Source organism: Candoia aspera, chromosome 11 (assembly GCF_035149785.1).
Source record: "Candoia aspera isolate rCanAsp1 chromosome 11, rCanAsp1.hap2, whole genome shotgun sequence".
NCBI classification, from domain to species: Eukaryota; Metazoa; Chordata; class Lepidosauria; order Squamata; family Boidae; genus Candoia; species Candoia aspera.
Genome location: NC_086163.1, coordinates 17,015,410 through 17,032,672, shown reverse-complemented (window position 1 = coordinate 17,032,672; position 17,263 = coordinate 17,015,410). Strand labels below are relative to the sequence as shown.

Below are 17,263 nucleotides of genomic sequence, written 5' to 3'. Positions count from 1 at the left end.
AGATGGTATCAAAGTGACGGAGTCTGACTTTCTTCCAAGTTTTTCTTTTCTCTTTTCTATCCTTTTTATGGAGGGGGCTTTCTCTTTCCCCCTCCCAAGGAAGGAATATTCAGACAAAGGACACAGTCTTACAGTCTTCATCAGTACAGCTCAAGGATTAACTGCATGATACGCATATCAGCTAGGCTTGTGTTTCTCATGGCAAAGGGGTTAAAACAAATTCTCACCTTCCTCCCTCTTTTTTTTCCCCTATTTTTCTAAGGTTCCTGTTGCATGCAAGTCCTGTCCATGTGGGTATATATTTATCAGTCGGAAACTCCTGAATGCAAAACGTTCTGAAAGGCTGCCATCTTCTGCAGGTATTGCTCTCCTTCACCTGGTTTGGCTTGACTTGAAATCTACTTCTACTTCTTAAGGCCCTTCCTTTCATTCAGAAGAAATGTTGGAATTGGCAGCATCAACGGGAGAGGTCAGCATCTGCAGGACAGTGGGCAGGGCATCTGCCATTTTGTCAGTTTTGACAGATGCTCCCTCCCCCAGACTGAGGGTGGAAATGGGTGTAGCTCTCAGCTGCATATGCTATTTTGTCCTAGAGAAAGTAGGCCATAGGTTTTGGAGTATCAAAGACATTAATGTGATAGAATGTCATTGACCTTATATCAGCACCCAAGCTCAGAAATATTCTTTGTTCCTGGGCTTGGTCTACCCACCTTCATTTTTCCTTTACCACCTCTCTTTCTTCTCATACGTTCTCAAACATTTTTGTTTCATTAGTCTGGCTCTTTTTTATTGGTAGAGAAGAATGTATTTGTCCTCTCTTCTTCCTTTCACCTTCATGTTTTACATTTTTCTCTTATTCTGTTCTTTTTCTTCTCTTTTGGGGCTTGGCCATATGGAAGTTCTTGCAGGTTAACATTCTCCTGTTGGAAACTGCTTTAAAGTATCTTTTCTGAAAAACAAGGTTGTCCAACTTCAAAAATAAGGAATAGTTTAGAGGTAACTTGATTTATGACAGTGTTCTGCTTCGTGCATCAAAAAAAGCTAAAGAAGCTGAGGGGAAAATATAGGATGGAGCAAAGACTCAGAACAATTCCAGATCAGATAACGTGTGTGTGTGTGTGTTTGTGTGTGTATTTTTTTAAAATGTCTTGCAACAGAAAGCAGAAGTGAAGCTAAGAGAAGACGGACAGAGAGAGTCAAAAGAGAGAAGATAAATCCTGTGGTAAATAAAGACTTAGAAAACAGGAAAAGATCCAGATCACATAGTCATTCAGATCACAGCAGAAGAGGAAGAGGACGACCTAAGGCAGCTTCATCTAAAAAGCATGATGAAGAAAAAGGTATGAAAATCAGCACTATTATTTATTTGTTGGATTGACCATATTTCTTTTATAAGGTAACCTTCATTGTTTTATAAGCTATGCTTAAAATAGATTGTCCTCCAAGATGTGTAGTTTCTTTAATGTTGATCTAGTGTTCACCATGATGGCTGGTGGATGATGGGAGGTGAAGGCAATGTATCTGGAGGACAGTAGGTGGTAAAAGGCTGTATTGCTATTTTTGAGATGAATTTCTCCAGACCTAGTTCTCATATTATGCTAAGTCATTGTTTATTTAACCATGGCATATTGAATAAGGCACAGTTGCTTTGCACAACAAGCTGAACCATAAACTATCATTTGCATGCCATTGTGGCTGAATTGACAAGCCACAGTATAGTTTAACATGCTATTTGAACCCAATCTTAGAAAATATCAGGTTACCTTTCAAAATTTAGGCTTTAAGTTACACATACAACCTGGTAGAAATAGGATGATTATGATTTATGATTATGTTATGATTTTATTTACAGTACATTAATTAACACAATGTGACTTTACTGGATTTGACAGGAGACTGTTGGCTTCACCTTCTTGCTTGCAAGCCTGGAGGCGTCTGGTGCATATTGTTAGAGCAAGTAGGACTCTTGCCTAACCCAACAAGCTTGTTCTTGTATTAAGATGTTCAGAGTTCTGTGTAATAATAGTTTATATTTGCATGCCCAATTCCTACATATTTCCACTTCAAAAAGAAGAAACTGAAATACTCAGTTCATGCAGTATCTTTTTTTCCTTCTACAGAGAAACAAGAAAAAGAAGTTGACATGTATGCAAACCTTTCTGATGAAAAGGCTTTTGTATTTTCTGTGGCCTTGGCAGAAATAAACAGAAAAATTATCAACCAGAGACTTATTCTTTGATTATCTGGTCATGACCTCAGCATGCCGTGCTGTTTATGAAGCCAGGTAGTGGATTTCAAACCTTCCGTGGCCTCTCCAGCAATGAATGCTGTTAACCTGCGTCAGTTGAGGCCGTACGTTTTTCCTGGCTGAATCTCTGCCTCTTGTGATTGCTTTTGAAGCCTGCAGACTTGATGTTCCAGCTAATTGTCAAGAAGCAAAATTAACAGCTCCTTGCTTTGTTGAAGGGGCAGGCGGGGATGTCTGAAGCAAAATCTTTTCACTCTGCAGAGACAGCTAGAAGAACTCTCAAAAGTTTTTGCACACTGTTCCTTTGAACGTTGCTGCACTTAAAATGCAGTGTTTTAATTTAAAATTCCCTTCACATAATTGCAGATTTTCAGTTATGTTGAACATCTATGTATATAGTCAAGCTAACCTATACATAAATTGATATTCTGGTATTTTATTGAAATCCACGGATTGTGAAATCAATTGGTGGGTTAAGTTGAACTTATTATTATATAATATGTTATTGGTTTAAGAGTCTTTCTGCGTTGTTCTGAACTTTATCAAATGGACGTGTAAGACTGTAACCATAGAAACATGAGGGAATAAATTGCATTGAACTTATTGGGATGTGAGTAAGCAGACATACATTCTGCTGATAGGCTTTTATAAAAGCTTATTTTATACAGTCTTTGGTGTCTCGGGTTTTAAAATCCTATAATCCAGACTTAATTTGGCAGGCACCAGATCAAGGAAAGCTGGTCTATGATTTCATATGGAAATTGTCTTCTAAATTTGTTTTGCATTAGCAGTGTTCAGATGCCTCTATGTCAATTAAAGAATTTGAATTAAAATATCACATGTGTGCAGTTGCAGTGAAATCATGGGGACTCCATTCTTCTACTTCTTGCATCGTTTTTAAACCTATTAACTGAACTTCACATTTCAGTTCCCAAATGTTGCAAAATTATGTTTGTATAAAATATGAAATAATCCTCACGTTGGTTATAAAAGAGAATAAGAATGGCAATTCCGTTGTTAGAAACAGTTTAATTTCATTTTGATGTTTTGTTTTTAAAAAGGGGGTCCTGAACTCTTATCCAGAAATATTCAGAAAAAGTGTCAAGGATAGCTGGGAAGCCTTGTTTTTATTTTTAAATGAGATAGCTCAAACCAAATGTCGCTTTCTGGGGCTTCTTATTTCATTCTTGCAAGATGTGGAGTTCCCCAAGTCTGCTGCTTTCTCCACCTTGTGCAGAGTGATGCAAATCTGGATACGTCAGTAGAGATAGTTTTTATTCCAAATTTTGGTACCTAATTAACTTAATTTGGCAGGGTAGCAGGTGGAGGTATAACTGGTTTTGGAGTAGAAGTCACGTACAGGGCCATCTGGATGTACCTGATATACACCCCTACCTGGTTTGAAGCCCTTTTATTGGGTATATGTACCCTTCTGACTGAGCTAACTTGGCTGTGGTGCCATGGGGTGCTGTATAAGGAGAGAGAAAGAGGATATCTCACCAGAAGCAGTTAACAGCCACATGGAAAATTAAAAAGACACTTCAGAATATATGTACCTTCCCCTCTTTTCATTTTTTTTCTCTGCTCTCTAAATATGTCTATACGTACAAACACACATGCACGCAGGAACACACACACAGAGAAGTCATATTTATTTGATAAATGTATGCTCCCTTTATATGCTCTCGTGGCAACTGTCCCTGTTTTTTTCCAAATAAGGACATGAATTAGAAAAAAAATCCATATAGGGATAAAATAAGCTTGTAGCTCTTAAATGTGGTTAAAATAATGCTTCACAGCTGGGACCATGGTTTATATTACAGAACATTGTGTGGAACCTATGTGGAAACCGCATTTCCTACCTGTTCGTGTGCTCCTCACTCCCATCTCCCCATTGGTCTCTCATGCCTTTGCTTTTAATTCTTCAAAACTATGCATTAAGAATATTTTTTTAAAGCGCATTTAAGTTCTTAAGAACCTGAGGTTATATTCCTTAACTCCAGACTTCATACATTTTTCCACCAGAATAAGGAAGAGTAGTTTGCTACGTTTTCCTGTTTGTAAGGGTGACATTGTGCATGATTGTTAAGCCCACAGCAGCTTCACCACTCATGTAAAAGCTTCTGACTTCGTCCATGAGCATTGAAAAACTGCTCTCCCCTGACTTAATAGAAAGGAGTGGGATTAAAAAAAAATTAAATGGTAGAATAATGGTCCTTTGAAATAAAAAGGAAAGAAGCATGTACAGGTGGAATAGTGGAAGACCAAGCCAAGCCCTGGGAATCTCCCTCCGTCTTCCTTCCTAGGGTCACTTGTATTCCAAACGTATTCATTGTTCTGCCGGTTGCAATTCTCTTCTTGCCTTTCCATCTTCCAGGGCTAGGTGGCATTGCCTTCCTGTGGAAAAAAGAATCCATGTATGCTGTGGTTACTTGATCACTTGCTGTGAAGAGCAAAATAAACATTTGCTCCCCTTTACTAAAGTGGTTGGAAGAAATGTGTCCTGAGTTTTTCCAGGCAACTTTCCCCCAAGACACTTTCCTCTTATCCTTCCCATTGCGTTTTCCCCTCCACATCACACGGCTCACCCAAAACATTCCAAAATTCTTTTGACTTTCTGGAGGATGTGTCCTGTATCAGACATTATATTGATCTAGACCAGTTTTTTAAAATTTATATTCTTAAGGTATATTTTGCTGTTTATACCCTCATATATAATTGGTAGTAATAGCATCTCTTGCCATTATTATCATATCATTTTGTTCTACCTGATGGGTTCTGTCTTTTATTCTGTTTTGTTTTTTTATTAGCTATAAATAGCAAGGCGGGGTGTTAATCCAATAAAAATTATTCAACCGACATCTGTGAAGAGCTTCAACCATTTTAAGGTGTGCCAGATTCATTTAAAACAAGGACAGAAATTATGTATACTGCATATGTTTGGGAAAATTCATTTGGCTACTATTGTGAGGGTTGGTGGGTTTATCCCAGGGAAAACCAAAATACGCTTGACAGTATTATCATGGGCTCCTTGTCTTTAACATGTGAATTTCTGAAATACTGAAAGAATTTAACATGTGTATTCTGAAATACATGGCATGTTCAGAATATATTACATATATCCTGTTATTTTTATTAAAAAGATGTACAACCCATATTTCGACATAAAATAATTTATCATGTGCCTTTGCTTATACAGAAGAGGAATTCCAGAAGAGGGGAAGCCTACCAAAACAATTTTTTAGTTTGCTGCCATGAGGAATGAGTTGACCTGAATGCTATCCGATTTAGGAAAAGATGCAATTATCTGAATAGAAGGACTTCGTAGTGCCATGTTTTTCTACAAGCTGCGTTTTATTAAATTGGTATCAGCAAGGAACTTTTGCTAAAATACAGCTTTCTATGGAAAGGAAATATGGAATTCAAAATTCTTTTATCAAACTATCTTGCTTCTTAGCCAACTTTTATATTGCAGCTTCTTTTCTGTTCCTTGTACATTAACAAAGATGCTCTTGATGCATCCATAGTCAAAATATTGGGAAAATAAGGTGATATTTCTGGAAATGACTTCTAAGGCCAGGAATCAACAAGAGAAATTTCATTTTTTAATTTTTGCTAAGGAAGCTGTAGCTGATAGGAATGTCTGCCACTCCATCTATTTACCTTGAACTGATAAAAATCCTATTATTCTATTATTTGGATTTGGAGGTTCATCTTTGTCTCTAAACCTGATGTTGAACAAATGTTTGTGCATACCAAGAAGTGCGTATGCAGCCAGTGGAATGGTGTAATGTAGAAACACAAAATAATGTGCAAATACTTTTTGTAGTATGTTCCCAGGAACAGATGTGTGTTCAGGGATCACTAGAAAAGTGTTGCGATTTCAATGAAATTGTCACAAGGAAGGTATTCCCAACCAATCAATGAACTACCAAATTTCTTTGTTGGCAGAGTCCCCTTAACTTTTGGACTAGTGAAATGATCAAGATTTGGTGAACATTGGAGAGCAGCCACAAACTTAGATTATGGATTCAATAAAATCATGCCTATTTCATCTTAAGTCTTTTTAAACTAAGCAAAAGAAACAAAAAACACCCTCATATATTTTGGAAAAAAGTGCACAAACGTGTGCAAGACACCAGGAACCCTAACATGTGGGCAATAAAGATCTTGTTAGGGCAGGGGGTGTGTGTGCCTTTATCACTTCCAATTTCTTCAAAACCCAATTAGTTGTGCAGTGCGGGGAGATGATAGTCCTGCCTTGCTGTCTTAAACAGCATCTATGGACTGAGCTGGAATTTTAAAAACCCACTCTGCTCTGGTAGAAATCTGACCAAATTCTCCTGCCCCACTCCACTTTCTTAAATAGAAGCAGCCAGCAATACGTTGTCATTAGCAAGGTTGGAATTAGTGATGGCCGGGGGAGAGATTTCAAAACAGATTGCAGAAGATTTAAATGCAGGATCTTAGCCTTGAAATGCTCCCTCTGCTCTACCTGAGATGGAAGAGACAAATCTCAGTTAGTTTTAGAGAAGCTGGTAGGGTTCTGACCTTTTGCTCTAATCCATCTGGAGGGAAGCACCTTTTGAAATATGTTTGTGCCAACGCTGTGCTGTCAGAGATAGGAGGGCTGTCTGAGGATGCTTCCGCAGGAGAAAATTCACCAATACCAAAGTGTGTGTTTCCATTTTATTTCTATCCAATTGCAGCTTTGCTAGTGGTCTTTCCTGATTTATAACTGATAAGGACTTACCCAGGCTCCCGTGTTGCTATTCTGCTTTAGACTTCCTGGTGACACTTCTGTGCTCTATGCTAGTATCCAATTCTACGTTGGCTCATGGTTGGAAGACAAATGAAAAGGTAGGTGCCAATGGAACCAACACGCTGGATTTTCTTTGTGTTTATGGGACGTTCAGTTGGCCATTACGGATATTATGTTCTTGGTTTGAGTGCCCAGAAATTAAGTTATTCTAAACAGTAATGGAAATAGGGAAAGGAAGACCTTCGTTATTTCCTATGTGTGCTTTATTTTGACATTGGATATGCAGGATTTGTCAGCGGTGCAGCAGCCAAACAGCAGAGTAAAATGAATAAACAATGGGCTTTTATGAAATCCCTCTAGTGAGAGAAGATGGGCGGTGACAAATTTGATAAATAAATAAATAAATCCAAAATATAGCACTGTGATGTTTCCCCCTCAGAGACAGAAGTACTCAGTGACTGAGCTCTTAAGAGCAGTTTGGGAAAAATTCTTGAGGATCATTGCTTGGGATGGAAAATGGATTCAAAATGAACAGGATTAATACAAAAGCTCAGTTGCCATGGGCAGGGATGTGAAATGTCATATATGTGTTTTTGCTTGTTGAGATTTCTCAGCTCTTTATCTCTGCTTAGTTTGCTGTTAAAGGGACCGTCGCTCAGTTTGCTGGACCAGGAAGGCATTTCTTGCTATGCGTTTGAGCTGTTGGTATGACGGAAATTTCTGCCCAATCTTAGAAGCTGACTGCTACTTACATTTATTTGGCAGGGTTTCTGACTCTGCTGAGACAAAATGCCACACTGGAACAGGCCTGAAAAGACTCTGAAGATCACACTCTTTTCCTAGTGCATGCAGCAATTAGCTGCATTTTTATTTTCAGCAAAATGTGATTGGTTATTATTACATCTGAATCAGGAAACAATAGGTTGGATCCTGGGATCTGTAAGCAGATGTTTACTCATACAAAGGGGAAACTTGCAATTATAGATAAGGATGGAAAGCAATATCTCTGTATTTTCTCATCCCCAGCTTGTTCTAGAGGGGTGGAGGGCACACTAGGAGAGCATCAGTAGCACTATGAAGGTTGCATGGGGAACTAGTGAATAAGTGATCCCTTCTATTGGCAGCAGCCTCTGAAACTATTTCTTTAAACATCTTTGGAACTCATTCTAGGATTTCTTGCATGGGAAACCAGCTTAACATTCTGGATAAGTTGGGTTGGTTTATAGGACAGGTCTGCCCCCAGTTCAGTTGCGGATGATGGTTTGCCAATTAGCCAGTAGCGAACTATTCTGAATGTTCAAGAAGAGGAGATGGGTGTGGTTGTTAGGCATCTTCCAAGTTCCTTCTCCAAACATTCAACCATAGATAGGTGCAAAATTTGAGCCAACGTCTTTGAGAATTCTGCCCTCTGTTGCGGATGATGGCTTGAATTTTGAAGTTTTTCAGAGCTGAGCTGGGAAAATAAAATAATGCCCTCTAAATCAGGGCTAAGTAGATAAATGTGTCTTTATTTTAATGCCTGCTTTTGAAATGCTCAATCTTAGCAAAAATAAATAAATAAAACCCACCACCCCTTTCTGGAAGTAAGTTTCGCTCCCTCCTACCCTCAATATCATCCTGGGAGCAATGAAGCTATGAATGCCAAACTAAAACATGTACCTTAAAAAAAATAATCCAAATACCTGTACAGTGATTGTCTTTCTGTCCATCCTCTGTAGAATCTCAGAGAAAGAAAAGCTTTCTTGCATGCAAAAGAAAAAGCCAAAAGACACCGGGAAATGTGACTGATAATGCAGTTATCTCCATATATTATGTTAACCACTGTGGTGGCAGGGTGTCCTTTTACTCGACCATTCTGTATTTAGAGCTGCCAATTAAGGGAGGCATGTTGCCTTGTTTGTTCCAAACCAGCTGCCAAATTTCCTAATGGGGACCTTTGCTGTCATGCAAGATTGTTCTCTCCCTCCTTCCTTCCTTTTGCCACTTGCAACCTCTGCAAGCTCTGGACTGTGCATGTCCCTTGCAAACCTATTATGGACTTGCTGCAACTCACACCATCTAAATGGGGGTGCGGCCACTTTTGTATCACATCCTTTCTTCAGCAAGCCAGATGCAAGTATTACTTTGCAGGGGTCACCTAGTAGCTAAGATGATCAGTTAGGATCAGGAAGTTGCTTGTTCAAATTTTACTCTGTGATGAACTCATTAAATCAGAAGACAGACTGGTCTAGGGATGCAGCAAGCTGACTCAACACCAGTCAGAACTATTAGCTGTCAAGCTTAATCATTCTACTTGTTGTGCCTTTCCAAGTTGGTTGCTGCTGATGTTTGATAAAATTGAAATTAGCATTTTGAAGACTGAATAAGTAAGAGGGGGTGGATGTGGGAGGAATCAACTTTTGAAGGAATAGATGCCATTTATGAAAAATATGGTTCTTGTGCTTGTTCTGAAAATTTCCCCTTTCCCTAGTTGACCTTGGTACATTCTGTGAGAATTCCATGTGGTCCTCATTACAAAATAGTTGTATATCCTTCCTCAATCCACTGATCTTCAGATGTGTTGGAACTACAACTCCCAGTATTCTCAGCCATGTTATAGGCAGTTCTGGGAGTTTTTTTCTCAAAGTTTCTGGAGGACATGAGATTGGAGAAGACTATTATAAGGAAACCTGTACCTCACTGAATAAAAGCATAATATAGCTGATCATGATAGGTGAACATTTATGTATCAGTGAGGCAAAGTAAAAACTGGCCTAAAGTTTGCATATGCAAATATAAATAGATAGAGGTTAATTAAGAAATGATGGTTCTAATTTGAAATCAAAATGCAAAACATCTCACAGGACTGTGAAGGTTTTTGACAGAGATACTTGAATGTTGAGTCCTTCTTTTATACAGATGCTGACAGTTGAGAGGCTACTTCAGATCTACTCCTTGGACTTCAAAGTTCTTCAAATAGAGGTCAACTTCAACTTCAGGACTATCTGTTGATGGATCTTAACTTAGAAGGCTATCCAATGTAGAGTGGAATACGAACCCCATAGTTTTTGAGGAGTAGCCATATAGGAACATAGGAAGCTGCTGTATGCAGAGACAGACTCTTGGTCCATGTAGTCCACACTGATGCCACTTTCTGCTAATTGCTGTTCAGTATCTCTGGCACTTTTCTAGCAGTTCACAGAAATGGTACAGGCTGAACCTCTGGTATTCTGTATGTACATTGTGTACTCTACCACCAACTTATGGTCATTCTTACATCTCATACAGTCTTGCGACACATGGTCTCCACACGGTGTATAGGTGAGGGAGGGATCTTCCTACATACTACTCATATTGTGAGAAGGAGACAGACAAGGGTCAACTTGGCACTGCTATTTCTTCAGCTATCTGAAAAGTCTGTCTTTGAGATGGCACTTAATGGGGTTGTCTGTTCAATGTTATGGATCTGATTCTAAAAAAGCATGAAAGCACCTTGGTTGCAGCTCATTTCTCACTGTGGGAACAGAGGTGGTAGCATTAATGAGTTGCCAACATCTGCTTCATTCATGTTCCTACCTACTTCGAAGCACTGTTTCAGAATTAAATCTGACACATTGCACAGTCCTAGAATTTAATCTAGGTAGGCTAATCCTCTTATCCTGAAAGCGACACTCCTGCAATTGCATCTTGTGCATTCAGGTTACAAAAGGGGCTTCATATAATAGAATGAGGAGTCCCTGCACAGATTTCAGATTAGTCATATCGGCGTCCACTGCTCTATGCCATGGCCTCTATCAGCCATTCAGGAAGTGAGCTGTAGGAATACAGATAAAGGCTTGGACTTGAAGATAAGAAAGTGGCTGAAATGCCTGGTCCAGTGACAGATAAAGGAGGCTGTCTATCCTAGCAAGATTCAGCCAGACTTCCATTCCCTTAATTGAGTCAAAAGCTGTGGGCTGTCCTTGGTGGTCTGCCCAACAAGTCCAAGGGGGAAAGCAAAAAAATGGGAACACTTTATCAGAGTTCTTCATTGCATAAGTCTCTTCGTTTGAGCATGGGAGGATCTTGTGTCTCTGATTACATAAAGAAATTTGCGGTAAGGAAACATATCTTTATTTAAGTTTCAGACACTACTTCCAAGAAGCTCTTTTCGGCTGTGTTTTCTTTTGAATCATCAGTTTTTTAAAAGGCAAAATAGTCTTGAGTTGTGGTGTCAAGAATTGATGTCATTTGCCTTGTTTTTCCTTCCAGGCTGTTACCTGTTATATTGAGAAACAGAAAGTCCCCCTCCAAAACCGCATTTGTAGCTTACATACTCAACAAAACTGAACCTAGGGAGAGATTCATGTAATGTGATATGGTTAAAAAGGGAAGAAAATCTAAATGTATAGATCAGTGTATGTGGTCCACATTTCTAAGTACCTCTCCAGACGAAGCTTGGGGTTGACTGCTGTTTGAAACATAGAGATGAAATTTTCTACCCATCTCAAAACTGATAGAGAACAAAAATCCTTCCAGCCTTGTCGTATCTATTTTGATGAACTGTGAAAGCATGCAACATCCATTCTTCATTTGTTAACTTCCAAACAATGCTTCATTATTTCTATACAATGTGACTATGTCATACAGTGCCTACCTTTTGGACAGAAGCTATGTTTTACAATAGATTGTATTTTATTTTTTTTGAAGACATGGCTTTTGCCAAAGTTTGCATTCTTTCAAGTCATATGCTGTCACTTTGTTCTCATATTTTTGGAAATCTAAACACTGCTTTATTGGTCTTTTTCTCTGAGCTGTTAGATCTGGGTTTAGCCAGACTATATACGTTTGAAAGTAAAAAAAAAAAAAAAAGGTGGGGGAAGTGCTGGAGTGGGGAAGAGAGGAATTCTGTCATTAAAAAACAAATTCAGGAGTGAAGTTTTTAACAGTGATCTCCACTGAAGATTGCATATATCTCTATCTCCAGACACAGAAACTCACACTGATTATGGTGGTAATGTAGCCAATCTTTCTCTAAATATTAACCACTATTGCAATGCCTGTATTTTCCTCTCTTACACAGTGTTTCTTAGCCTGGGTTAAATTTTACTGTATCTTTGCAAATGGCTGATCAGTTCTTCTATTATAAGTGGCAACCTTTTGGCTGGATGGGGATATTCAGGTTATTTTGCTCTCCAAGCATATCTTTCTACAAATAGCATTCTTTTCTTGCAAGATCCTGGTGTCTTGTCTCCTCTCCTCTTGTGCTGTTTCACAGTTATTTACTTCCGTTGCAGTAATAACTTCTCAGCACAATGGAAATGGGTAACTGTAGCTGTAAAGAGATGGAGACATAGCCACCATGATCTTTCAAGGGCTAACTGGGCCCTGGTAAGAGATTCAACAGGTTTATACCGAAGGTATCTATCAACAGCAATGATAAACAAATGGCAGCTATATTCAGAGAGGGACGTGCAAATGCGGCAGTGGTCTCTGGGCTCGATTAGCAGACACTCAGAGGCATCTGGCTGGTCACTGTAGAAGCAAGACATGATGGTCTTCTAATTGAATCAGAACATTTCTGAACTAAAGAAGCACAAGTTCCACAGGTAACCAGCTGAGAAAAAAAGTCACATAGAAAACTGGGGTTGAAATATTTATTGAAACGGTGCCTAATGCATTTCAGAGGTCTTCCTCTTTTCAAGGACAGGATGCATTATTCTGCTGTGAGGAATAAATCAACCCAAGTTTGCTCTATCTACAGCATCCTCAAAGAAAATGATTCTAATAGTCACAACAAGTGCACTGTTGGGAGACTGGAAAGACCAGGTTAGGGACAGATTGTCACAGAGAAAACCTATCTATGTGGTCACTAGGAGGAAAATAACTTGATGGAACATAATTGATCAATCAATCAATCCCATTTCAAGCATTGTTTCAATGTATATTTTGATTTGGACTTACTAATATGGCATTTCATTTCTTCTCAATCATTTTCTAAGGGGAAAAAAAAAGAAGGTATCTACTTGATTGTATTAAATTCAACTTCTTCTCAACCATTTGCTAAGGGAAAAAAAAGAGGTAGATACTTGATTGTGTTAAATTCAACTTCTATTCATGTTGTTTTCTCTGGTAATAACACGGAGGAAGTTTTCAACTGCCTTCTTCTGGGAGGGTTGATGGACTTCTCCATCTAGCCTACAATCCTGGAAAGACCAGGTGGTCCCCCAGCCAGGTTTCACATAGCGTAGTTTGTTCAATTTCAGCTAGAACTCCAAAGCAGTGGACTTTGTAAGAGTCCTGTTGGAACCCAGTGAGCAAATGACAGGGAATGGTGCCCTTTCTGATGATAAGCTTCTGGGATAGGTATCTTAATGGTTTTGTGGGTTTTCTGCTTTTAATCCCATTTTATTTCATAATGCTCATCTATATTAATGTAACCTTGTTGAACACTTGGTTTCCATTGTTCATAAAACCAAACATATGTACAGTAGTCAGAATTATTTCAGCACAAGTAGGGCCTATAACAAAACATTGCAACCTAGACTTTCTTCTTCAGGAATCCAAGCAGCTGGACACTCTTCCAGAATTCTCCATTTATTTCTCTTCTCTACATGATTTCTGTCCATTCTTCTGCTTACTATTACACATTCACTGTGTATGCTTAGGCTTCAGTGGGTCATTTTTATGGCATTCTCCGTCCTGTCATTTTTTTCCTGCTGTTTTCCCCTTCATTGTGCTTCTCTCAAAACTTCTGTCTCACCCAAGCCTGCTGATTCTTCCTCTTTCAATATAGATGATGTCCTTCAAGTATATAAGAATTGGCACTCAGAAAATAAGTAGGCTATTAGTATTACAGTAGAATATTAAGCATGATAATGTAAGCTTTTCTGAGGACACATGAGCAGATACATGGAATACAGGTGTCCTTAGGCCAGCCATCCTTCATGTGATATTCACCAGACTGCAGCTTCCAACACATTACAGAGTACAAAGTTAAGGAAGCTGGTGGAGAATGCTAAAAGTGACACTTTCATGCTGCCATCATTTCCAAAGCAGATTATTTTGAGTATAATTTTCCACGCTGGACATACGTTCATGTGCCAAAATCTTGGGGGAGAAAGGCATGCAACTTAATTAAGGGTCTTCACTCAGATGCTGAAACCTGCAGTGTGTTATTGGGGAGTGTCATGCTAGCAGTTGATGTAAAAGAGTGGCTAGGAAATGACACTATGAATGAAGATGTTCTTGGCTGAAGCTCATCTCGGGAAGGCCTAGATGTTCTCCTAAGCATCACTGTTGGCCTCAGCTCCACTCCCATGCAATGGGGGTTTATAAAGTTGACCGTGTAGAGTATTTTAAGAGCTACAAGCAATTGGGCAAATCTGACTGCATGAGGCCATTGATTACAAAACGTGGGCTCTACAAAGCTTCCAACTGTCTTTTCAATTACCAGGCAGCCAGGTCTTCTATTGTTGTATTCCCAACCGACAGGGCTCTCAGGATTTCTGAGCAGAGCATGAACTAGTCCTTTGGTATCATTCCCATTGACCCACTGGAGTTGGCTTGCTGGGCAGAGAATAAGTTTTATAATCATTCTGGCATGTCAGTAGATGTGCCTAAGTAATTCAACAGCCTAAGGGTTACTTGCTGCACACTGGTTAACTGAGGTTCCACCTGCTTCTACTGCTGGGTTAGCTGTTATGATCAGATTGCTGATACCTTTTCCCCCAACTGATAAATTATTCTTGTACATGTGAATGACGTCAAATGCAAATGTCACGGAGAGCTGGCAGATGAGTGTGCCAGGCTGAGATTAGAATGTGGGAGATCTGGGTGTCAGAGGAATCTTACTTTAAAAGTTCACTTGGGTAGCTAGTCCTGGTATTAGTAAGAAGAGTGGTGATGATGTTGAAGGAAAAACTTTTGGATGAGTTAAGATGAAGAAGATGTTGATTTGTGATGAAGGCTATCTGGGAAGTAAGGAGGACAGAGGGAATGTGGGGCCCTGGATAAACTATGCCAAGATAATGGCAGGGGCAGCACCAGGTGCAACTGCTGTTTTAGAGGGTTGCTAATCATAGCTTGAGCAGTTAGAACATGTGCTGCACAACTGTTGCTGCAGATTCGTCATGATGCGAGGACTTGGTGCATGAAAAGTTAGTCACATTTCCCTGAAGAAAACATGGGTTTTGAATGCAACATAGTGATCCAGAGTGAGCTTTGAGCAAGTTCAGTCCAAGAGAGTAGGGAACAGTAGCTCTCCTAAACTTGTTGGATCACAACTCTCAGTATCCATCATTGGCCCTATCAGATGAAAGCTGTAGGCTTGCCCACAAGTGGAGAACCAGAAGTCCTCCCTCTATTATTCTCCTCCGCCGCCGCTGCCTCCTCCTCCTCCTCCTCCTCCTCCTCCTCCTCCTTTTATATCTATTATAATTCTATTATATATCTATATTACATTCTGTTGATCAGACAGAAGACCAGAGTCCTGCGGATTTTAGCTATATGCCATCAGGAAGCTTGGCTGCTATGCTGGAAAAAGCAACAATATGGTGTGTCTATTTGCACATAAATGATGCAAAGCCTAGGAAACCAACTCTGCAGTCTCTGTGAAGTGTGCTTATTAACCAAATTCACAAAATTCTCATGTTTTGCCCATTCATTTTGCTGATTTGTGTTGCATACTCTTTGCTTCATTTATTTTGCAGCTAGTGAGCATGGGAAGAAATGAGTATAAATTATACCGAATGTGGCTAGTATGTCCAATATCCTATCCTAAAATCCAACATCTTTAGGATCATTTGGGAGGTTCTTAGAGACTTTTGATTGGCTGCTGCTGGAAATGAAAGTTGGATTTAATGGGCATTTTGGCTGATCCTGCTACAACATCAGTTTTAGGAGCTTTGTTATCTTTTTTTCAGTGCAAACTGGTCCAAATGGTACCTTTTGCAGACAATAGTGTGAATACTTTCAACAACAGCAAAACTAATCAAAGCACTTCAAGATTTGGAAATGCAAAACAGACATTCTTTTTGTTATGCCCCTACACTGTTTGAAGATAGTCTGGCAAATGCAATATATAGGCCCAAGAATTGCTAAAACTGTCTCTTAGCCTTGTTGACATCAGAATACAAAAGAGCTACACCCTGAAATCAGACAGTGTCCCCAGTTCAAATGAGTTACCCTTACCTGTTCAGAATTTTTTTAAAAAAAGGAAGGAAGGAAAAGCATCACTAGGAAAGGTCTCCATCTTAAGGAGGTTAGAATTTAAGTCTAGATCACACGAAGTTAGCCCTTCGAGTTAGTCCCAAGAAGCATAACCAGGAATACTAGCTCTGTATTTATTGTAAGGTTACATTAACAGAATCTTGCAAGACTGATAGTACAGTATTTCTCCCCTCCTTTCCTTTTCCTCTCTGGAAAACTAGGGAGTTCTTCTAAAATCTTTCCCACATCCTCCCTCCTTCTGTGGGCTGAGACATCTTTTACATGCCAATTGTCCAGTCTACAGCTCTTTCTCCTGTCTCCCAGAGTCATTCCCACATACCATAACACACAGAGACAATGGCACAAGGATGGGACCTTCTACACCATCTGTATTTATTTAATGCCCCTCTTCTTCCTGATGGTAGCCAGAGAGGCACATAAATCAATCAATGTAACAGTTATTAAAATGCCAATCTCCCATAAAACTTGAGGCTAGAGATCCAATCCAGATTGGACTGTTCATTCAAAGGTTGGGGTGAGAGTTTTGGCTCCAATTTTAGTCTGGACCAAACTCTTTGCAGATTGAAATGCAGGTTCTGGAATGGGAGCTCAGTTAAGGACAAAGGGTAAAAGCCACAAGAAACTCTTTTGGATGGCATTTATTCATTCAGCTGATCAAGAATTAGCGAACAACTGTATTTTGATCCTGTTTCTGGGGACCATGTACCTTGATATATGTACTCTGTAAAAATCTAGACTCTTTGAAAAATAGGTATCGTTCAAGGAACTCCTGCAGTAGCACGTAAGATCTGTTCCCTTCATTTGTATGAACAGAGAAACAGTAGGCAAAACTTTTGGTCATCCTAATGAATATAACTCATGCTAAATCCCACTAAGATATCACTGGTGGGAAAATGCACGTTTGAACAGAAATGTTTTTGCTTGAGAAGCCAGTGAGACTAATGATTTGCTATTAATTGTAAAAACAATTTTGATCTGACATTTTTTTAAAAAATGGCAGAGGACTTTCTTGGCACAACTGAAAGAATTTGACTTGAATTGTTTCTGCTGAGAAAGGCATGCTG

General features: G+C 39.3%; 2 protein-coding genes across 3 annotated transcripts in view; both read left to right on the top strand.

Annotated features, from left to right (window-relative positions):
- The window catches only part of C11H16orf87 (chromosome 11 C16orf87 homolog), a 399,243-nt gene that overhangs the window by 6,798 nt on the left and 375,182 nt on the right, over positions 1-17,263 (top strand). Inside the window, exons 2-4 of one of the 2 annotated variants that reach the window (XR_010068618.1) lie at positions 263-359; positions 1,158-1,340; positions 2,121-2,343. Coding sequence is in view for 1 of the 2 variants with exons in the window: in XM_063312998.1 (XP_063169068.1) it covers positions 263-359; positions 1,158-1,340; positions 2,121-2,239 (399 nt within the window). In the remaining variant the exon portion in view is untranslated. Of the gene's footprint in view, positions 1-262; positions 360-1,157; positions 1,341-2,120; positions 3,012-17,263 lie in introns of those variants that run through there. The other variant, XM_063312998.1, reaches the window with a different exon arrangement.
- The window catches only part of MYLK3 (myosin light chain kinase 3), a 29,669-nt gene continuing 22,892 nt past the window's right edge, over positions 10,487-17,263 (top strand). The window contains exon 1 of the mRNA XM_063312938.1: positions 10,487-11,085. Within this exon, the coding sequence (XP_063169008.1) occupies positions 10,993-11,085 (93 nt within the window). The 5' untranslated portion in view covers positions 10,487-10,992. The remainder of the gene's footprint in view (positions 11,086-17,263) is intronic.